Source organism: Trichosurus vulpecula, chromosome 5 (assembly GCF_011100635.1).
Source record: "Trichosurus vulpecula isolate mTriVul1 chromosome 5, mTriVul1.pri, whole genome shotgun sequence".
In the NCBI taxonomy this organism is placed as follows: domain Eukaryota; kingdom Metazoa; phylum Chordata; class Mammalia; order Diprotodontia; family Phalangeridae; genus Trichosurus; species Trichosurus vulpecula.
This window is the reverse complement of record NC_050577.1, coordinates 9,024,956-9,048,476: the sequence shown is the minus strand read 5'-3', so window position 1 is coordinate 9,048,476 and position 23,521 is coordinate 9,024,956. Positions and strand designations below refer to the sequence as shown.

General features: G+C 40.3%; 1 protein-coding gene across 1 annotated transcript in view; it reads left to right on the top strand.

The window, feature by feature from the left end:
• Positions 1–23,521, top strand: part of MEOX2 (mesenchyme homeobox 2) — an 86,120-nt gene that overhangs the window by 48,901 nt on the left and 13,698 nt on the right. The window contains exon 2 of the mRNA XM_036761349.1: positions 15,162–15,334. Coding sequence (XP_036617244.1) covers positions 15,162–15,334 — 173 coding nt within the window. The remainder of the gene's footprint in view (positions 1–15,161; positions 15,335–23,521) is intronic.

Genomic DNA, 23,521 nt, shown 5'->3' with positions numbered 1-23,521 from the left:
GAGGGTGGGGTGGAGGAGATGCCTCTGCTCTCCTTCTGTATCCATCTTCAGCTCTGTTGTCTGTTACTTATTGTTCAATAGCACTGATTTCATCAGTATGGGGGGTAAGTTCAATATTAAACACCTCCTGTAAGCTAGACACTTGGCGTACAAAGACAAAAATTAAACAGTCCCTGCCCTCAAGGAGCTCACATTCTGCTATGGAAAATCATCTGGTATTACTCTAACGACTCTAAAGGATCTGTGATCGCTTCTACAGGACTGTGCCCTCTGGGGATCTCAAGTGAGCATCCCACTGTAATTAAGAATTTTAGAGAGTTACCTGGGGCCTTGAAAGGGTAAATGACTCACCCATTGACATGTATGGTCAGAGGCAGGGCTTGAACCCATGTTTTCTTGACTCCGAGGTTTGTCCTCCGTTAATTATTCTGCACTACTTTCTCCCTTCCTCTCTTCTCCATTTCTCTATGACTCTGTCTCTCTGTTTCTCTTTCTTTTCACGTCTTTTCCTCATCTTTCTTTCTCTTTCTCAACATCTAAATATCTATTCTTTTCCCTTTGATCTTGCCTCGGTACAAACAAGCCAGTGTATAGTATAAATAGTAAATGGTACGTTTCACTTTTAAAATGTTGACACTTTTTTTTTCTATTTTGATGGACTCCAAAAGCAAGTCATTCCATTTAATGACATGTGGGAAAACACTTTACACCCTTATTTATGAGTAGTCTTTAGCAACATTACTCTAGAGCCCAACTGGGAATGAAACTATTGCATATAGGCTTAGAGAGCCCATCCATTTTTGAAACAGAGAGATAGTGCTTGGCTACAGACCAAGGGGAGTACATGAGCACAACACAACTTTTCTGCATGTGCTTGAATAATCCTGGTGGCAGGAGCAGGGAGGAAACACAAGAAGCTTCTGCTTGTTTCCCAAAGTTGTTCAGGATTTAGTCTGAGGGGCATTAGAGTTAAGTGAATGAGTAGAAATGGAGTCAATGTGCCCAGCACAACTGAATGTTGACGAGAGTGATTTGTGGGGGAAAGACTGATTTGCAAAGAAAGGAACAAGAGAACTGAGCTTGGCTAAGGCCTGTCCCCCACCTCACATGTGGTTGCCTGCAGGCACACATTTTGTGAGTGAAGCATTAATTAGATCTCCATACACACTATCCTATAAGGATATAAAATAAACATTCAGGAGGAAATGTCGCCCGCTGGGATCTAGGTGCAAAGGCCAGCTTTCCTTCTGTATGGTGTAACTGAGGGCATAACACCTAACCTGTTTTGTTTTAGCATCCTCATCCATCCAATTAAGGGAATGACCTCCAAGGTTATGTCCAGCTCCACTCTATGATTTTACATTAAGCTGTAGCCTTGATTTTGCTCCATGGAATGTGAGATTTCTACTTTGCAAAGCAGATCTCTTTGCACCTTGAGGACAACAACTTGTTAGTGCTTATTAGATACTAGAATGTTGAGAAAGGTTTGCCTGAAAATTACATTGATCCTGTTTCCCGTGGGGGTTACCTGATCAAGAGCTCCAAACTTGTCAAGCCCAACAAGAATGTTTGCTGTCCTTTGTCAGACATGATGATCTAAACAAAGTCCAGCAATGGCAAAGTTCTCACCATTTGTGAAGTTAGATGTCCACCAGACCAAGTCTGGCAACACAAATGCTGTGACTATGGTGTGTGTCCTCACATTGGGGCTGAGTCCTTGGGACAGAGCATCAGAAGACCGTGCACTGAGAGCTGGGAGGGACCTCAGAGGGCAGATCATCCAAGCCCCTTATTTTACAGAGTAGGAGGCCCTGAGGAAAGAGGGGCTTGCTGAAGGAGGCACAAGTAGCAAGTGACAGCTGACATTTGAACCAGTGCTGCAATTTGACGCAAGCTCTTTTGACTCCCAATCCAGCATCTTAAAAAGAAGAAAAAAATGTTGTCTTTTGTTTTGGTATTCTTATCATTTGCCCTTGAACCCTCCCCTTCTATACAACCCTTGTGACAAAATCAAAACAAACCAAAAACCCATCCAGCAAGCTGTCACAGCAGGGCTTTTTGACACCCTAGGTCACATTCCCCTTCCCTTTTGCCTGCTTCTCTTTTGAGAAGAAAAAAGGCTATTTTCATATCAATTCTCCAAATTATTCATTTCAATTCATCACATTTTAATGGCTTTTTCCTATTATGTATTAGTTAAAGGATTGAAGTCACTATGTACACTGTTCTGCTTCTGCTTTCTTCAATTCTGCATTATCATTCCATAAGTCTTCCCAGGTCTCTCTGAATTCCCCAAATCTGTTTTAATTTCTTATAAAACAACAATATTCCACTACCTCAATATACCACAATTGGTTTCCTATTTTTTTTTAACTACAGCAAAGAACGCAGTTGTGGCTATCGTCTTACATGGAGGACATTGTTTTATGTTGTTTATTTCCTCTGGTTTTATGATCAGTAGTGGTAGTAACGGTTCCAAGGGTATGAATAATTCAATGGCTTTTCTTACATAATTCCCAAATATTCCACAGAATGTTTGGATCAGTTTATGACTGCCATCAATGTATCAGTGCCTCTGACTTCCCATAGGTTCACTGATACTGACTGAGTCATTTCCATTTCTGACTATTGATAGGTGTGAAGTGAAACCTCAGTATTGTTTTAATTTGCATTTTGCTTATTATTAGTTATTTGGAATATTTTCTCATTTGGATGTTTATGATCTGCACTTCTTTTTAATAGTATTTAATTTTTTTCTAATTAACATGTAAAGACAAATTTTAACATCATTTTAAAAAATGCTTTCTAAATTCCCCCCAGATGGTAAACAATTTGATATAGCTTATTATATATGTGCAATCATGTAAAACCTATTTCCATATTAATCACGCTGTAAAAGAAGACACAGAGCAAAAGAAAAAAAGTGAAAAATAGTATGCTTCAATAGGCATTCAGATTCATTCCATCAGCTCTTTTTTGGAAGTGGGTAGCATTTTCCATGATAACTCCTTTAGAATTGTCTTGGATCATTGTATCACTGAGAATAGCTAAATCATTCAAAGTTAATCAGCATGCAATTTTGCATTTCTTCTTTCAAAACTGCTTGTTCATTTCCTTTGGCCACAGATATATTGGAGAATGCCTCTCATTCTTAGATGTTTGTGCGAATTGCATATATTGGATGTCACAAAAATCTTATTGCCTTTTAAGATATTAACACTTAAAACTTCAAGTTTTTAGCTAGTAAATCTTAAAATTGCATAAAGACTTTTGGGACATTTAGTCTATCTGTCTCTTTCAGCAGCTGTGTGGCACAGTGGCTAGAAGATTTTTCTCTCACTTTAAATTTTCTGGTCATGATCTAATGGTACTGATTTTGATCATGTAAAAGCTTTGCTAACTTTATAAATTAAAATGACTTATTCTATCTTTCTGATGAAAATTTTTCTCCTTTCCACCATTGTGAAAGGCACTTTCTTTGGTTCTCCATTAAAAAAATACATAAACTCTCATATTTAGGCCACATACCCATTTGTAGCTTGTTATTGTGTATGGTATAATATGAAGGTCTAAATGTAATGTTGCTTGGAACCAACCTTCTGGAGGTGAGCCTCTGGCTCTGAGCAAGGCTTCCTCAGTGGCACTCCATTACCAGGCCTATACACAAAGTCTTTCCTACTAAGGCCCTACCAAGATAGAATTCACTTGGCATGGTCTTTCAGTAGCCAGGGTCATCTCAATGCCATGAGGAAGCCCTGGGAGAGGAGGACTAGCCCATAGGAAGCTGTTGACTTAACTTCTCCCCTCTAATGGATATGAGCTAGCTGTTCTGATGGTCTTCCTTTTTGCCAGTATGTGACTCATGTTTACCTAAATCTCCAACACAAGCCGCCAGGACTCAATTGAAAAACTCTCTGAGTCCAGCCAGTTTTTGGGGTTTGCCAGGTTTGGGTAAGTTTTGTCAAATTTCCCAGTAAAACTTTCATAGGAAACCAAAATCAACCATGTCTCCCATTGGGCCTTCTAAAATGTCACTTCAATAGTTTCATTGGAAAATCAAAATTAAATTGTCAACTTTGGCCTTTGATATGCCAGGATCAACATGTAAATTCATTGGAGGGGGTCATCAATTTTCAGAGTAAAATAAACTTTTGCTAGTCAATGTTTAAACTTTACACTGGCTAGACATTATATGGCGTCCTGCATGTCAGTGTCCAACATTCATACTCTTGTTCTAACATTTTACTCTTGATTCCACCAAATGAGTTATTTACAAGCAATGAGATCTGGACCATTGTGTTAGTTACTAATTTTTCCCCAGTTTGGGGTTTTGTTTTAATTTTTTCAAAGTTTAGTGAATGGAAGCAATTGTTTTATAGTCCCTGGCCTATTGACACTTGTAATCAGGTGATGACATTATGACAGTATTTCTTTATTTGTTGGTCCTTATGAATTTTTGATGGAGAGGAGTCCCCCTACTAAAATGTTAACTTCTTGACAGCAAGGTTTTTTTTTCTTTCCTTTGCTTCCCCAATACTTAGCACAATGCCCATCCCATGGGAAGAACTTAATAAATGTTTGTTGTTTGATTAATGGATTGAGTGACATGTAATGAGGAAAAAAAGACTCCTTATTAATTTCAGAAATAGTATCCATGATTCTGGAATGACACTTATACCTGAGAGCCAAGGCAGACTCCTAGCTAGTTGGGAAACATATCCAACCTGTTGGCCTCAGCATGAGCATCTTTAAGATGAGAGGATTAGACCGGAACACCTCTGAGTTCCCTTCTAGGTTTAACATTCTAAGATTGTATGAATAGAGTCATGTCAAATAAAAAATAAAAATCAATCGTTAATTTTTTTGTGCCTGTTCTCCTGGATGAAATTTGATTACCCCAAACTTAGTTCAGTTCTTATGAATCAGTGATTTTACCAGATTGTGCATTTCTTCTACCAATGCATACTGTAATCCCTCTGTACCTTAATAACTAGTCTTCATAAGTCTCTGAAAGTGAAGAAAAAAAACAAACACATAAATTCATACCCACATGGCCATCCTTCTTCCTTGGCCTTAGCTAAGTTGGCTTTCGTGGCTCGTTTTGCACTGGCATGGTCTTTGAAAGCCAATGGTCACTTGCTCACCATAAGGAAGCTTTAAAGGACTTCAGTGGAGTAAGTCATATACAAAAGTAACCAGAGCTATGATTTAGGGAAGTTACAACTACACAGCATAATGGCTCCCAAAATAGTCTGTCTTTGTAGGCATTATTTATGTAGTATGTTGTGAAAGCAGCAGTACAATCCTGCCTAACTACCTATTTGGGTAAATTGGTTCCTAGCCACCTACCCCTAAACATTTTCTATGTGTACTATGTAATTATGCTATGGTAGAAGATAGCTACATTGTCATTCTTTCTTTTAAGTCTTGATCTGAAATATCCAGGACCAACTCATCTGCCTCCACAGGAAAGGCTTTAGGAGCCATGTTTGTTCAGAATTAGAGCAAGGGCCTAAGATGGTGAATACCCTCAATTCAAATGGACTTAAAAGCCTGGGATAAGGATAATCTTAGAGATGGAATAATCCAAGTTTGGAAAGCGTATTTTGAGGCTAAGACTGAACTAAGTAACAGGCTTCAGCATGGACTAGTCACGGTAGACTCACTATATTTACTTTATGGACAGGATTACTGGTGTTCTAGAACAGGGAATGCTGTAGGTAGAGTTTTTCCTCTCTCTCTCTCTCTCTCTCTCTCTCTCTCTCTCTGCCTCTCTCTCTGCCTCTCTCTTACTGTCTCTCTCATTCTCTGCCTCTCTCTCCATCTCTGTCTTTCTGTCTCTCTCTCCCTTCCCCCTCTCTTCCCTTCCCTTTCTTCCTACCCCTACTTCTCTCTCTCCCCCTCCTTCTCCATCTCTTGGAAAAGAGGAGAAATATGGGTTAGGTGAAGGTAAAATTAGGGGGATTTGGACCTGGTTGAAGGGTCAGGTCAAAAGAGTAATCATTTATAGTTTGATGTCATCTTGGAGTAAAGTCTGCAGTAGAAATGATCGTAGGGATCTATGCTTGATGCTTCTCTTCCTCTCTCCTTCTGTCCATTTCCGTTTCCCTTTTTGTTTTCCTTTCCCCCTATTGTCAGTCAGTGAATTGGATGGATAAAGGCATAGATGACATGTTTATCAATTTTGTGCCTGACATACAGCTGAAAGGGAAAGATAGCTACGATACTGAATGACAGAGTCAGGATTCAAACAGACTTCAAGAAATTAGAACATGGAATTGAGTTGAATATACAAAGTTGAATAGAAATGAATGTAAAGTGATATGTGTGGAGTCAAACAATCAATTTCCCAAATCTGGATAAGGTAGTCATATCTAGGCAGCAGATCATCTATAAAAAATAGCCTTAGATTACCCATAAAGCTAAATCAGTCCAGGACTAGGGAATTGGTACTAGTGCCATATTCATCCTGAGAAGAATTGAGAAGAATGTGCTCTTTGGTAAGGAAATTAACAGGCAGGACTGTCTCAAGAAAAAAAAAAGAAAGAGGCAGCCAGGATGGCCAAGGAACTTGAGATCATCTCATGCAAGGAGCAATTCAAGGAACTGTGTGGGGAAGGATTTCTTCTGGAGAAAGACAGGGAATAGTTGGGCACAATAATGATGTCCGCTGACCCGAAGAACTATTATATGGATAAGGGATGAGGTTTGTTCTCAGCCCAGGGTCTGGCCTACAGTAGGTGCTTAATAAATGGGGATTGATCTATTGATTAGTTGGTCAGCCTCAAGGACAGAATCATGAGCCACTGGCAAAAGCTGCAGAGAAGCTGGGTTTGGTCAGATGCAGAAGAAAACATGCCGCTGGTCATTTCGATGAAAAAAGTGAAGCGTCTTTTAGCCAGGGAAGTCACTATGAAGATATTTAATGCATACCATTGGCCAGGCATTGTGCCAAGTGATGAAGACACATAGAAAGGCAAAAATAGTCCTACCCTCAGTAGGCTTATGTGATAATCAGAGAGACACCCTGTAAATAACTATGTATATAGAAGATTTTATGTGTATACACACCCATACATGGCTGGGGCGGGGAGAGACAAAGAGAGAAAGCGAGCAACAGAGACAGAGAGAGAGAGATAGAGAGATAGAGATAGAGAGAGACAAAGAGAGAAGAGAGACAGAGAGAGAGAGAGAGAGAGAGAGAGAGAGAGAGAGAGAGAAAGGGTGGGGGAGGGATGGAAGGTATTTAGCATGTGAAGGTACTAGTTGGAGGGGAGGTGAAATAGGAACTAGGAAAGGCCTCTTATGAAAGGTGGGATTTGAGCTAAATCTTGAAGGAAACCAGGGAAACTGAGTTAGGTTTGAAGCAGCAGAGCATTCCAGGAAGCCTGGAGCAAGTCAATGGGTTTCCCTTCAGTATGAATCTTTAAGGAAAGGCTGAACAGCTACTTTTTAGGTATCTTGTTGGAGATGGCAGGGAATAGGGAGAAAATTCTCAGTCTAGTTTTAGAGGCTTCTGGGGTCCCCTCCGACCTGTAACTGGATCTAACCCCTGCTAGTTGTTAAGGATGTGTTGTTAAAGAGTGTTTGCCAAGTTCTGACGGTGCACAATGGACCACAGCAATCTCATCACTGAAGAGGCATGTACTCTTGAATCCAAAGGGCACAGCTAGCTAATTTTGGAGCCTCTCTTAATCCTGGTGTCCACTGCTGCTGAGCACATTTCCAGATTGCTCACATGATTTTCATTTGGGCAAAAGCCCTTAATTGAACTGCATAAGCTTTGACTCTGCAATGCTTGACTGGTAGCCCTTGGTTTCTGTTCATGTTCGTATTCTAACTTTCTTGGGCACCTTTCCCTAAACATGTCGATTTTATTTCTTTATATTCATGTCTTTATGGAAAGCAGCAATTTCCAGACTCTTGTCTTTCATCCTCAAAAATGCTCCTTCCCCACCAAAACTGATTGTTTTTTTTTAACCAGATATCTTCTTTCTCTCTTCCTTCATCTACTCTCATCTTTGCATCTTTCCTTTGTACAGGATAATTTCTGGGAAAAGTCAGAAGTTGATCTCAGTAAACCCATAAGGGCTCTGACACCATGCTCACTAAATACAGTACTCATGTCACATTAGGAGTGAGCTAAACAGAGAGGAATTTCAATCCACGAAGAAATGAAACCCCTTTGTCCAACACTGCTAGTGTTTTAGAGTGGAGGCTTTGGCCCCTGGCATCGCCTTAGCATATGAAGAAATCATCTTTATACTTTAGATGAGAGTACTTAACCTGGGGCATGTGAACTCCCAAGGTGTCCAAAGATAGATTATGGGGGGGTCCATGAAAGAGGAGGGGGAAGAAATTATATCTTTATTCCCACTAACCATTGATTGCTTCTGTAATCAATTTATTCCCTGCAGTTAACAACATTAATCTGAGAAGGGGTCCTTAGACCTCCCCAGACTGCCAAAGGGGTCCCATGCCACAGAAGAGGTTAAAAATCCCCTACTAGCTCTTAAAACTCCCAAAGTGTTCAGTGAAAGGGCTGTTTCCTTCTAACTCTAAAGTTCTGTGTTAGAGTCCACCTTCACAATAAAAGCCTCACCAATTTGGGCTGTACTGTGTAGTATTTGTGATAATTCATAGGAATTTATTTTTTATTTTGTAAAACCCTGGTAAATACCTGGGATTTTTCAGAATCTAATATATAAGGATAGGGAACCTAACAAAATTTTGAGTTAACCCAGTTTTTACACATAACTCTTAGGCACAAGAGCCAGGGCTTGTAGATAGCCTATTATCACAAATGTTTTTTTTAAAAAAAGATCTAAAATCTGCTACCATGGGACTCAGATGACATTTTTACATCCACTTCCAGGATAGTCAATCATGACTTTCAGAATGGTTCTTAATCATGAAAGCAATTTGGGAGAGAGAGAGAGAGAGAGAGAGAGAGAGAGAGAGAGAGAGAGAGAGAGAGAGAGAGAGAGAGAGAGAGAGAGACTGAGAGACTGAGAGAGAGAGACAGAGAAAAAGAATGAATTTGCTAATTTAAGTCCATAGTGGTTCTCAACATTCTGGGTTTTTGTTGGTATGAAGCCCCTGTTCCACAGAAATAGATTGCTCCACCGTTATGAATTGCTCTGCTCTGTTTACATGAGCACCCCCCCCCCCCACTCCCCAATTCTTTCTTTGTATCTGGCTTGGGCTTTTCTGAACTTGACCAGGCAGATCATCCCAAAGGAAACTCAGTGCCCCTCCCTAGGCCTCTCTATTGGATACCCTTCAAACCAGGAAAGAACTCTTCGAAACTTGTCTTCCTTTTTCAAAACCTTCAAGCACACATAGCTACCACCAGGTCTCCATGAGATACAGAGTTGAGGGATTTAAGTATTAAACGAATAAACAATTTTTTTTTGCAAAGTCTCCCTTTTCAAATGCAAAGCACTTTATTTGAATCAAGGTTTCAATGTTTTGATGATTCTATTGAAGTGGGTCATTATTACAGCTTGCCACCTCTATGTGATTTCTCCATGACTTTTCATTCTGCTAGTGTCCTCTATCCATTTCTTTCCTTGAATCTCCAAGAGTATTTTCATGAGATGCACTGGAGGACATTCTGTGAACTCCACATATTGGGAAAGAACCACATGGCCCAGTTATATTCAGTGTGCTTCACCATTCAACACACGAAGCCCTATACTTTACCCTCTAGATATTTTTTTTTCTGAACCAACTCAGCAGTGCTACATGTAAGATGGTGCTATATCTGTCTTTTCAGGAGCCAATAAAAAGCAGACACAAGAAATCTCATAAAGGAAAAATATTGTTGATCTTCACGTTTTTGCGTTCTTCGGAGTCTAAACTTTGATAATTTTGGTCATACTTACCTGTGGCGATGGTTCCTTACACTGTTGGTGTGCACATACCACTAGACTAACTTTTCAGTGAAGCAAGTTAATAGATTTAGTTTTGTGTTACGATATCAGTCAGTCATGCTTTAATGATACTCTTTGGCTTAAACACATACCATGTTGCTCAGGAACAGAAAGCCCTTGTCCCATTGGCCTCTAATAAAACATTATTATCTTTTGGCACTGCCTTTCCCTGGGTGAAATAAAAAGTCACATGTGGAGAAGTTCTAAAAGCTAGACAGAACTGATCCTTGGAGAGCAATTTGTATCCTTGACGGAAGTATCACAGACTTCTTCCATTAGCATAGTCCCAGCAAGCCAAAGGTTATGGAACAAGGACAGCCAACCAGTACCTGAACCCATAAGTCAACATTTCTTTAAGTGAGGCATTCGTATGTGTGTGTGTATTTGTGTGTGTGTGCATGTTCACGCATGTGAAAGAAAGTTCTTTGTCTATTTGTGGAGGAACACTTGTGTGCACTTGTGTTCACATGTTCTTTCTTAAATGTGCACATGAAGGTCTACAAGTGAGAATACTCAAAATGTGACCTTTTACATTGTAATGCATTGTGCCAGATGGTGATATTTTGTTTGAGGCTGAGAGGCAGAAAGAAGGGATGCAGTTTCTAAATTCCCCCCTCAACACCTACCATTTGGCATAGGATATGGGTAGTGGAAGAAAACTGAGAGATTTTTGCCTCAGTTGAAACAGCTGGGAAACAGATGGACGCTGATTTCAAATCTGCCAAATGCCTCTTCCAAGTCTCCCACCCATTTTCCACCAAAGAAAAGCTAGTCAGGTGATATGAACAAGGACCTTAAGGTCAGAAAGGGATGGGATCTCCCAGTCTTTATCCTTTAGAGACTGTTAAAAAGAAACATTCCAAAAAGAAAAGAAAGAAAGAAAAGGATTTATGACTTTAGAAATTAAAACAACCCAAGTTTATGGACGTTACAAGTCCAAAAACACTATTCCAGGGAGCTTGTGTTTAATGGGAAAGAAACGGGGGAAAATTTTTTTTTTAACTTTAACTACGATAAAAAGCCTAGAGAGCAAGTTTAAAAAAAAAAGGAAATGTTCTTAGGGGTTAGTAATTGACACATCTGGTATATCTCCTATTTTTGCAAGATCTTGTTTTCCTTTGCTGATACAGCTGAAGGGGGTTAGGGATTTAATCTTTGTTATATTATGTACAATTTAATTTTCCCATAAGTAATTACCCTAAACTTCAATGACCACCATGGAAATGACTATATTCTAGGCAGTAGTTTTTGGACAGCTTGTGTTTAGAAAGGGAATTCAGCAAGTGGATATGAGATTTAAGCTTGTCATGATGGTAGGGGATTTGAGATAGCCCCACCATTGAATGTTGAATCTGATCCATGTACAAACTTACTTGCTGTGGGCATGGATGGTATTGTGTCTTTCAAAATTTATACACTCTCACACACACGCACACACACAAAGACATCTATTTAGCCACTTTTCTGGAAGCTGTGACTATCACAAAGAGTTAAAGGATGTAAATTTCAAAGAAATGAAAATAAACACAAGTTAACACGCTTCCCCTAATGTGAATTCATTCATTCATGCTTACATAAGGAAATAGGCAAACTATGAATCATTCACATCAAATTGCTTATGAAAAAAAATAGCCTGGCCCTGTGACTTGAATCCACATTTGTTTTACACGCAAGGAGAATGGTTTTGCCCCATCAAAGAAAAGTGACCCAGAGCCTGGGGACAGGGCTCTTGTCCAGTTTGGCATCAGAGTGTACATGCTGGGAGCCTGGTGTGAGAGGTCCATTTTCTGAGCATGAATATGAGCTATGATAGATCCTACAAGATCCCAAGCTTCCAGCTGAAAAGTGAACAATGCAGCCACTCACTGGGGAGTTTATGTCAGAACATCTGGATGTTCTGAGGTACCTGAATGTTGATCATTGTCTAATAATACCATAGATAAACATCTGGATGATGCCAGATGTCTTGATATTGTCTGGATTCAGCCTTTCTTTCCCCTTCCAATCCCAGCTTCTATATAATGGGCATGAGTCTCACCCATGGGGTAAAAAATGCCAGTCAGCAGGCACATGACCCATAGCCCCTACTTCTCTAGACCATTGCAGCTGGCTGGACTTTGCCAAGGCACGGAGCCCATCAGCATAGGTGTGAGTGACGAGCTTAGAGCTGCAGTTTGTGATTTATAAAGAATGCTGGAAATAGCCCATGTACCCGTCAGGAAAATACATTCTGTGGTCTGTTAGAGTGGCTGATGGGCCAGGCTATCAATGAAAACAGACTGTTGCTCTTGCTGGCCACAGAAAGCATTGCAGTGGGTCAGCTTCAGATCCTGTTAATCATGAGTCAGACTTATTGACATAACAATTATTTAGTCCAGGAGTTTCTCTTTTAGATGGTGCCATTGTGGGCTAGTAGCCCCTAGTCATTCCCTGAAGGCTCCTATCGGGCTGTACATTAGCAGGGGGAAGGAAAGAGTATCCAGCATATTTGGGATTTCTTCTACATGTATTCCAAGTATTTCAGTATCTTTGGACTTAAAATAAGTCATTTGGAAGAAAAAAATGTTCCTCCATCATTCAATCTGCCCAAATGTATTAAATGCTTATAATGTACCAGACATTATATGTCCAATTGTGCTTGGCACTGTGGATACAATGAAAAATCAATCAACAAATAAATACTTAAGTACCTGCTCTGTACCAGGCGTTGTTTTGGGCTCCAGGGTACAAAATACAAAAATCAAAAAATGCCTGCCCTCAAGGAACTTCCACTCTATTGTAGGAATAAGATGGGCATACTAAATAAGTATATAGATAATGAAGACAAAATGAAGACAAGGAAGATTAGGGGAAGGGGGCACTAGCAGCCTCTGTGGGAGGCATGAGGAAAAACCAAGTTTCCTAATAAAATGGATCTGAGTGGGGATCTCTGCATGTGACCTGTGCTGACAATTGAAACAATAATAATAGCCTTTCCATAGCAACTACTATGTTGCAGGAGATATGTGAAGTGCTTTACAGGAATTATCTCATTTGATTCTGTGAACATCCCTTGTGGTTAAGCACTTGCATAATCCCAGTTCTGTAGTTGAAGAAACACAGGCAGACAGTAGTTAAGACACTTGCCCAAGGTTACAGAGCTAGTAAGCATCTAAGGCAGGATTCAAACTCAGATCTCCCTTATTCCATGCCCTGGGCTCTATCCACTACACCACCTCAAAGCAGATATCTGTGATCCTATTCATGATATTCATGATATCCTTCTGTGATGCAGATCACATCCCACTAATTTCTTTTTTCCTGATACCTACCCATGTCCTTCCATGGGTCCTTCAGAAAGGATTCCCTTCAAAGGCCTAAGGGACTTCCTACCCATAGAGACCCTTTTGCACTTCCTTGGTACCAGTAGAAGACTTGGGCTCTCCATCTACTATCACTCCTATTTCTTGGTCAGTTGACCCTTTCCATTTTTGCATTTTTTCAGTGATACCTTTCATAGTTTCTCGAACATAGGTTATTATCAACGGAAATATTCTGGAGTTAATTCCAATCCACTACACATCTCCATCAAGTATGGCTATATTAATAGACTGACTCTATTGTCCAAAAGACTGCCTAACTGTGGAAAAGCTCATAAATAATAGGTTGGCCACTACTCAATGAATTCTTTGGTCATGGCAAAAAGGAAATGAATGTTTATAAATAGCCCTCAGTTCTGTGCCCTATAAGAAAATATCATAATTCTTCTGTCAAATATAATCAGATGTGATCAGAGAAAAACACCATTTCATCTCATTCTCAAATCCTGGCTCTGAGTGCAAGTGTATATGCAGGTGGGAAAATTAGGCAATTATCTGGATAATTTGTTATATGGGTATTTTGGAGGAATATATTCTGACATGAATTATTATCTATTTGAATAATGGTCTTTCTGAACTTTACAAAGTTGTCCTTTATACATGGACCTGACATGATCACACACCACCCTGCCTCCCGTGATGCCAGAAGGATAAAAAAATAAGTATAGCATAATGAATGGAGATCATGGGATTGTAAATTTGATGTTAGAAGAGACCTTAGAGGTTGTCACTTCTTATCCCTTCCTTTCACGGGTGAGGAAGTTGCACCCAGGGAAGGTGAGGTAACTTACCTAGTATCACGCATCCAGTATTTGAAGTGATATTCAAATGCATGTAATTTAGAGTGGGACTCCTATGGTTTATCCAAGATACAGCACTGCCTCTCTGAGCTGGTTCCCGAGTCAGGAAGAAGACCTAAATTCTAGACTTGTTTCTCAAGTATACCACCGGTTTAACTCTAGGCAAGTTCTTAACCACTCAGTGCCCCCAGGCAAATCTCAGGGAATATAAATTGAAAAGTAGTTGCTAACCTACTTTGGTGGAGGGAGTTTGTTCACTAGGAGTTTCTTATACTATGAAATAACAAACCCAAAACAAAAAAACCACACACACACACACACCCCAAAACAAAAACAGAAGGAAAGTAATTTGGGGAGGAAAGATTGCTCTCTGCTCAATAGAACCAACCTTCAAGCCTTGCTTTGTTGTCGTCCTTCAATAGTTCTTTCCCTTCATCTCTTAGCAGTTATGTTCAGAAAGTAACTTCTTTAGTCTTACAAAAAGAAACGATATTAGATTTTTGTCATTTGAGAGTCTTTGAGTGCTTTGGAGATTCTATCCTTTCCCCCAAGCATTCTGCCACATACAAAAGGCATCTTTCTGTGCCCTTCTACATTTCTTCCCAATGATTTTTACTTCTAAACTCATGAAAAAGCCACACTGACATTCATATTCAATGTCTTTCATTTTTTACATTTGTCAAACTAAATTGGTATCATTTTTTGGGAGGGGATAATGACTTGCCCATATAGCTGGGCTGTTTTGTCTCAAGGATTTTGATTTGTAAGAGAGGTTATTTGGAGTTGATGCAAGGCTCTAGGTCAATCCTTCCCACCCATGTTTGGAGATGTGGCAGATATGGATACTCTGTGAGTTTGGCCAGCAATTTTTATTCAGTCTCTCTGTGTGTGTAACATATGTTGGTCTTCATTGGTCAAGAGGTCATTGATGGTCTAGAATACACAATCACTGATCCTGCAACTAATCTTAACTTTTTTCCCACTAGCAAGATGGAAGGTGGGTGAGCAGATGCCTTCATTAATCCAATAGTTTAATGACATTGCATGTAATCTGCTCTGACTTTCAGACTCCCAGGAAGGAAATTACAAGTCGGAAGTAAATAGTAAGCCCAGGAAGGAAAGGACAGCCTTCACCAAGGAGCAGATCCGGGAGCTCGAGGCAGAATTTGCTCATCATAACTACCTGACCCGGCTGAGGAGATATGAGATTGCAGTGAACTTGGATCTCACGGAAAGACAGGTGTGAATGATGCTAGAAGTCATTTTGTTTTTAAATGGTATAGGTTATCAAGCCAACAAAAAGAAAAGCTGCTCTGGCTTCCCCAATGAATTTTTTTCCTCCCATCATTTATATAAAAAAAGCAGCTTGACATAGAGGATAGAGTGCTTGACATGGACAGGAAGACTTGAGTTCAAATCCTCCCTTTGATACCCATCAGCTGAATAACCATGGAGAAGTCACTTCAAAGCCTCACCTGCTTGTAATTTTATCCCCATTGCTTAGCGTGTTGTCTGGCACACAGTCAGCATTTAATTAAGTGCTTTGTTTTGTTTTTACCTCATCTGTAAAAATGGATGTGATAGATATTCCCTTCTCCCAGGGTTGTTGGGAACCTCATGTGATAATGCACTGAGGGCACGTCGGCAAACTCAAAATTCTGAGGCAATATAGGAATGTGAGCTATGATCATATTGGGAATTTTATATTCCCCTTATTCTCAGTGAGGAACCCAACAGGAAACCTTTGAGGGCTATCCAGGGAGCCTTTGTAAGGAAGAAAATGAGATATGTTATTGTGAATGGAGATTCACCTCTGCAGAGTGACTATAAAACTTTATCATGGACAAAGTAAAAAATCAGACTATTCTTGGCTCACCAGTAATGAATCAAAGCAGTATATTTTGCCAGAAAGTCCAATGATTTTCAATTTTTTTTTAATTTTGATCAATGTAAAATCCAATATCATATAGTATAAGACTGATGCAAAGTAGTAGTTTACATCATTCAAATTATTATTAATGTCTTTTTGTTTTTTGTTTCTTTGCCTTCTTCCTCTTCTTCCTTCTGGAAAATATCCCTCCTTTACTTAGGGAGCCATCTCATGTAACAAAGAATAGAGGAGGGGAAGGGAGGGAAGGGAGGGGAGGAAGGAGAGGGGAGGGGAGGGGAGGAGGGGGAGAGAGAGAGAGAGAGAGAGAGAGAGAGAGAGAGCAAGCGAGCGAGCTCTAAAATCAGACAGTATATGCAATGTTCTACACACTTAGTCCTCCCCGCTTCCTACAAGAAAGAGTGAGAGGCAGGACACACACACACACACACACACACACACACATGCACACATATTATTATCCTATTATTATCCTACTTCACAGTCAGACTTGGTTCCTTTTACTTTTTTTTTTTTAGAGGAGCAAGACTTTCCACTTAGATTGTTACAGTGATTCAATATGTTGTTTTCCCTGGCCCCTCCTCCAGATGGTTTTTCTTCTACTCTCCCCATCTGCATCAGTTCATTGAAGTCCTTGTGTGGTACTCTAAATTATTCAGATGCATCATTTCTTATCACTTTGCACCACTTTGAGAGTGAAGGTGTTTATGGATGCACACTGGGACAGACACTTAATTTCAAACATATGAAAGGAGAGAAGGAGTAGTCCTAGAATCCTCAGCTATGGAAGAGTGAGTCGGTGATGAGTGAGCAGATCCCTTTAGTGCACTCTCTAGATTTGTAGCAGAGAATGGTAGGAGAAATGGTGAAGAATCGCTTGAAGGATGCAGAGTTAAGCTAAGTGTCCTTATACTTAACTATATTTTACTTTTTATTACGCAGAAGACCTGAGCTCATGCATGTGTACAGTGCAAGGAAACAGCCAGTAGAGAGAAAAATACTGATGTATTGTATTTTCAGCACTTAAAAATAGAGATGGGTTCCATTAGCTCTACTAAATTGTCAAAGAAATCCATTAAACAATTAAAAAGGTTAAGAATTCTTGGACATTAGGTGATGTGTGGAAACATAGAGAGATTCTAAGATTTGAATAAGAGAAACAAATATGCTCTTGACCCAAGGCCTTGATCTTCTCATGGAGGCAGGAGGTGAAGTTATCTGCAGAGTGGAGATGGTATAGAGGTGTTGGGTCTATGAGGGCAGAGGACCACAGATTATGGAGACTATGATTACAAGTCAGTGAGAGGTCATCCATGTTTCTATTTATCCTGCAAGCATTGTTTTAAAATTTGTCTTTCACAACCTACTGCACTTTGAATGTACCAACCCTCTCTGTTCACTGTGAATTCAGAGCCTCTTTTTAAAGCCCAAACATTTAATGACATCCTTTGCTCCAGGAAACATTTGGCAGATTCTGAGAGAACAGTTTGTTCTCAGCATGAAGTGCATTGTGGTGGGGAGTTGGACTGGGAAGCAGAATGGGGAAATGGAAAAATTTCCCAGCTCTCCTGTCCAAAGTCAGGTCTTGGTTGGACTTGGAAATAGCCTGATTGAGTATAGAAACATACATTGAACTGGAATAAGCCCACACAGCTGGTTCACCAAAGAGAAATCATTTATTTGAACCTCAGTGTTAGTCTTCATAAAATGGGAGTAATGGTGTCTTCCATGCCACAAGAAATGATGTGGGAAGTAGACCAGATAATTTATAGTAAATTAGAAAGACCCACACTTCTCAGAATGTCATACGCCAACAAGTTCATATGCAATTAAAAATGAATTTCAGAACCAAGCCTAAACTGTTTGATAATCATTGAATCTTTAAATTAGTTAATTTATTTTAATCATCACTCTCCCTTGTAGTATTATGACTAGTCAGCGAATAACAGTAATGAGAGTTTGTTCCTACCAGGCTGTTCCAAATCATTCTCAGGATCTTTAATTAGCATTTCATTTTACATCATAAGATCTCCAAGGACAATGTGTCTGTGTGCCTTTGTCTATCTATGTATATTTCCCCTCATTGTGGTACTTAGAGACAATCAGTATGTCTTGCCCATCCCTAAAACCTCCTCTTCTCAGAATCACAGTGTCAGGATTGGCAAGGACCACGGAAGGATTGAATCCATCCTATGCCTGAAAACAAACCCATTCTGAAACATACCCAGGGTGACCATCCCTAGTCAGCTGACTTTCACAGGGCATGATCTCAAGCTCCTTCATCATCTCGGTTGCCTGTTACCAGTTGGACATTCCCACGTTTATAGTAGACGTGGAATAGAAGACGTGGTAGTATAGTAGAACATAGTAGATGCAATAAATGCTTATTGACTGATTGCTAGTATATGTATTTGTATATATATGCACACCTACCACATACATACATATATAGGGTTTTCTAGGTATATATACATACACACATACAGTCCATACATATATTATATATGTGTATACACAGTGTGTCTATATGTATATGTGTGTACACGTGAATATGGGGCCGGGGCTTGCCTCCTCCATTATTATGTAAGCTCTTTGCCAGTAAGGATGGTTCCTCATGGAACTGAAGACAGTAGAACAGATGATGTCTCACCAGGGAAGAGAACTGCAGGATCTTAACCTCCTTTGTCCTTTCTCCCATCCTGGCCTCTATTCCATTCTAACAGCAGGAAAATGTAGCTTATCTACTCTATAAGACTTAAAATCCTCCAGAGTAGCTAGGTATTCTTTTTTCTATTTCCCTACTTAGCCTAGGTGTCATCTTCTGATTTTCCATTTTGAGTTCTGACCTTTGCAGGTCTGTGATCATTTACCCTGAAAGAGAAAACAGATGCAGAAGAAGAGTCACACACCTCTTTTTTCCTTCCTACCACCTGTTTTTGCCATCTTACTTGCCCTGAACAATATTTCTCTCCTATATTCGACCTTGCCTTTGCCTCCTCCGGTTAGGCTGGACTCTTAGTTTGTCTTTGTCCATGTGTACTTTTTTTGTGGAGGGCTTCCCATGCATTGGAAGGTATATACACAGGGTGTGGCCACACACACATCTATTCCAGAAGAACCAATCCCTCTGTCCAATAAATACCATCATCTCCTCTTCTCTCATGATCTTCTGGGTTTCCCCTTAAAGATCCACATTGGAAACAACTTTTACGTGGCTTTGCTTATCAGCAGTTTATTCTTCATTATTGCTACTACTCTTGCTAAAATAACGATAGGCCCACACAGACTGTCCTCCACCTACCTTTGTAACTTCACTGGACATCATTCTCCCTCCTCCAGCCTGTGATCCAGCCTAACTGAAGTTCTTTCTGTCCATGTAAGAAGCCTGACATGCCACCTCCCAATGTTCGGCTTTTGCAATGACCATCCCACGTTTCTGCAATGCAACCCCATCCTCATCTCTACCTCAAAGAGCCCTTCTCTTCCTGTAAGAGAATCTCAAGCATTTTCTGCAGGAAGCCCTTTCCTGATCTCTCTAACTATAGGCACCCTCCTTTCCCAACTACCCAGATTTGACTATTTTTATTCACATTGCCTAGAACGTAGTAGACTCAATAAATGCTTATTGACTGATTGCTAGTATATGTATTTGTATATATATGCACACATACCACATACACACATATATAGGGTTGTCTAGGTAAATATACATGCACACATATAGTCCATACATATATTATATATGTGTGTATACACAGTGTGTTTGTATGTATATGTGTGTATACGTGAATATGGGGCCAGGGCTTGCCTCCTCCATTATTATGTAAGCTCTTTGCCAGTAAGGATGGTTTTCAGTATTCATTGTTTTCACTTTTATCCCCAGCACCCAGTCCAGCACCCAGCACACAGTGGGTACTACATTGATACTTGCTGACTGTCTAGAGCTTCTAAGGTTTGCAAGGTCCATGTGGCCCACGTTATCTCATTGATTAAGAGTAGCGTCTAAGTCATACATGAGTCAGCATGCTGTCATGGACAGAGTGCTGGATTTAGTTCTTAGCCACCACTAACGCCAACTGCACCTTGGACAAGTCACTGGATTTTTCTTCTCTAAGACCATAAGTTATAGACAGGTTACATTCCAATATCCCAGATGTACTGATGGAAGATATGGCAGGCTCTTTTCTCTTTTATTTTTGTAAATCCACCTTCTTCTACCATATTAGACAACAGTCTGCATGGGCATTTGGTGCTCAGCAGCACCTGAATCCTTCTGGCTTATTTTTATTTTAAAATGGCAGGAGAAATGAAAGGCAAATGCACATCAAAGGCCTGGTAGGAGGACGCTGATTTCCACAGGAAGTATGACCATGTTTTGTGTCACACATGGTGGAAATAACAAATTTAGGCCATGCCTCTGTCCAGTTGTAAGGATGATAGGATGCCAGCCCTGGGCCCCTTGCCAGGAGCAAAGAAAGAGTCCTGAGCTTGCTCAAGTAGGGAAAACCTTCAGTTATCTGTAGCAATTGAGGCCTTCCTCACTTCCTGACAAAGATGCAACTTTTCTTCTTTGGAACAGCCCTGGAGAGGCTCGTCTGAGGTGTCTGAAGCTATTTAAACTTGTGTATCTGCTGCTTGCCTTATTGAGACGTGGTGTCCTGTGGTGACTTCCTTCCTTTTATTCATTGAAAACTTCATCTCTTGTTAGGTTTTATTATCCATTAAGAAAGGTGTTCATGAGGAAGAGGGGGAATCGGGGACCTAAAAAGAAAGTGGTAGACCTTTTTCTCCTCAAATTCTCCTTTTCTTCCCTCTACTCCCAAGTACCATTAAGCTTTCCTTTTTTCCTCCAATATAGCTTTATATAAAGAGAAGATGGAAGCTCTGAGGGCATGATGTAATGGACAGACCATGAAAATCTCTGCTCTGTTAACTATTACCTGTGCGATCTTAGACAAGTCACTTGACTTCCGTACCTCAATTGCTTCATCTGTAAGATGAGGGGATTCAACTATATGGCCTCTAAAGTCCCTTTAATCTTTAAATCTGTGACTCAGTCTGGTTCAAGGAGAAATCTTTAAGACCTAGATTCTAGGCCTTGCTCCCTGCTGGTCACGGGGGGCATGGAAATTAAGTGACTTCACACGCACTTAGGAGAATGCCCATCACACAGTAGGTATTTTTAATTGGATTGAAGTCATCAAGATGTCAATTATACAATGCAAATGGTAGATACCATGCTTCTTGTACTCTAGCCATGATCCCCATCCTCCTCTTTGACTCAGACCCTAGTGTTCCAGAAACTTAACAGTCAACCTTTGCCTTGTCTTGCCTGGTTTCAGGCCTCCATGCTATCTCCTGGCCTCTTCTATATCATGCTAACATATAGGTGTCCTCTGCTAATTCCTTTTGTAGATCAGTTTTACATATTGTCTTTCTCCATTAGAATTTCAGCCCCTCGAGGGCAACGGCCATGATGTTTGCTTGTATTTGTGTCCTCAGTACTTAGGAACATGTCTAGAATCCATATCCATTTATCCATCCATTCTTCTATAATCTATCAATCTGTCATCTAAATTGCTCTCCACCTATCTTCTTTCCTTCCTTTCTTCCTTCCTTCTTCCTTTCCTCCCCCCACCCCAGAGCTTACTATGTGCCAAATAGGCAGTAAATTAGGAAAAAAAACAGCCCCCTGAGCCCCAACTGACAAGCCCCTCGGATTTGAGGATCATCCCAGCTTAGCATGTAGGCCTTAGAGAAAATGTTTTGGGTGTAAAGAAAGATGTCTCAGAATTACATGGAAGTTCTTGAAGATGTTCAACCTCACCATGCTGCTCTGAGAAGAGGAGGGCTGGTAGTGGAGACTCCTGCCATTCCAAGTTACTGTTTCACATGACCCTTCTTAGATTCCCCTCTTAGGGCCATCTCCTCATTGTCATTAGCAGCTGGCTTTGGTTGTTGTCCTTCATTCTTGAAGGGGACCAAAATGACATCACTATGCTTGCGTCAAGTTACGGTGTGTCCAACTGTGGCTGATCAGACCAATTTGAGCTTAGAATGTTCTACCGCAGGTCGAGCGCAAACAGTCCATGTGAACATTTGGAGTGTATTCTCTAAATTTACACATCTTGCATCTCATGTTTCTTTTTTAATTAAATTTACAACACTCAGTTCTAAAAGTCTGTGAGTTCCAAATTTTCTCCCCCTCTCTCTCCTCCCCCTTTCTGCCACACCCCCAGATGGCATGTAATCTGATATAGGTTCTACATATACCTTCACATTAAACTTACTTGCCAATAATCACATTGTAAAGAAGAATTATAACCAATGAAATAAACCATTAGGAAGATGCAACAAAACCAAAAATAAAATAAAAGAGAGGAAATGGTTTGCTTCAATCTGCATTCATATTCCATAATTCTTTCTCTGGGTGATCTAACATTTCTTTAGAAGAGCACTTTGAAGAGCTGGTCTCTGGATCCATTGGTCCCTAGCTATGTGCAAGCCTGACAAGCTCACTGAGGAACATGCCCACCAAGTCGTCACATCTTGCTGTGGGATGAAGAGAGGAAGCAGGTGTATCAGGGTGGAAGAGGTGGCCAAGGGCCAATTTTCTAGGATGAGGATGCCCAATATAGAAAGGATGAAAGGTCTTTCCACCTCACAAGATCTTTTTTTTTCCTTTTCTCACCAAGCTAATCAAAGGAGCAATGTGGCAGCTTTGTAAACCAGCTTGGGTTACCGGAATAAGCTGAGCCATGGCACACAGCCTCTGCCAACAATGCTGGAAATAATCCCACCTCCTCAGATCGTATTCCATTAATGGAAATGAGAGGGATTAGATTCTATTGTTTCCTCATAAATCACCAATTGGCCCTAAGACAAGTATGCAACATAGCCATCCACTTTTGGGTGGCCAACATGGAATGACTCTTTTTTTTTTCTTCCCAAATAAACAGTGTTTTTGTGGCTTTTACAGAGTAAATGCTCAGGCTTGAAGGGTCTTATCTATAAAGTCATATGGCCCTGTGCTCTTATCTCCTTAGTCTGGAGGCTGGGCTTCCTTGGTCATATTTTTTCAATGATTGGCATATGTGTCCAGGACTAGGTGCTTGGTAAAAGCTTATGAAATGGAATTGAGTTTATAGCTTAGTCAGACCATGAATAGGATCGTGGGTATAGAGCTGGAAGTGAGACATAGTGAATTTCAGGTCATCATTGACCTAGGACTGGAATGGACCTTATAGGTCATCTTGTCCTCCTCTGTTGTTACAGATGAGTAAACTGAGATCTAGTGAGGTTAAGGGTCACTCCCAGGATCACCTAGTAAGAAGATGTGAGAGGCAGGATCTAAACCCAGGTCTTCAGGCCCCAAATCCAGTGCTGAACATGCATTATACCACAGTGACCTTTAGTACTGCTATGAAACACATACACACACACACACACACATACACATGCACACCCCAGCCTAGTGCTATATCATCAAATCATTGAGCATGTCATTGAGAGGAAAGTTATCTGCTCTGAAAGCCAACT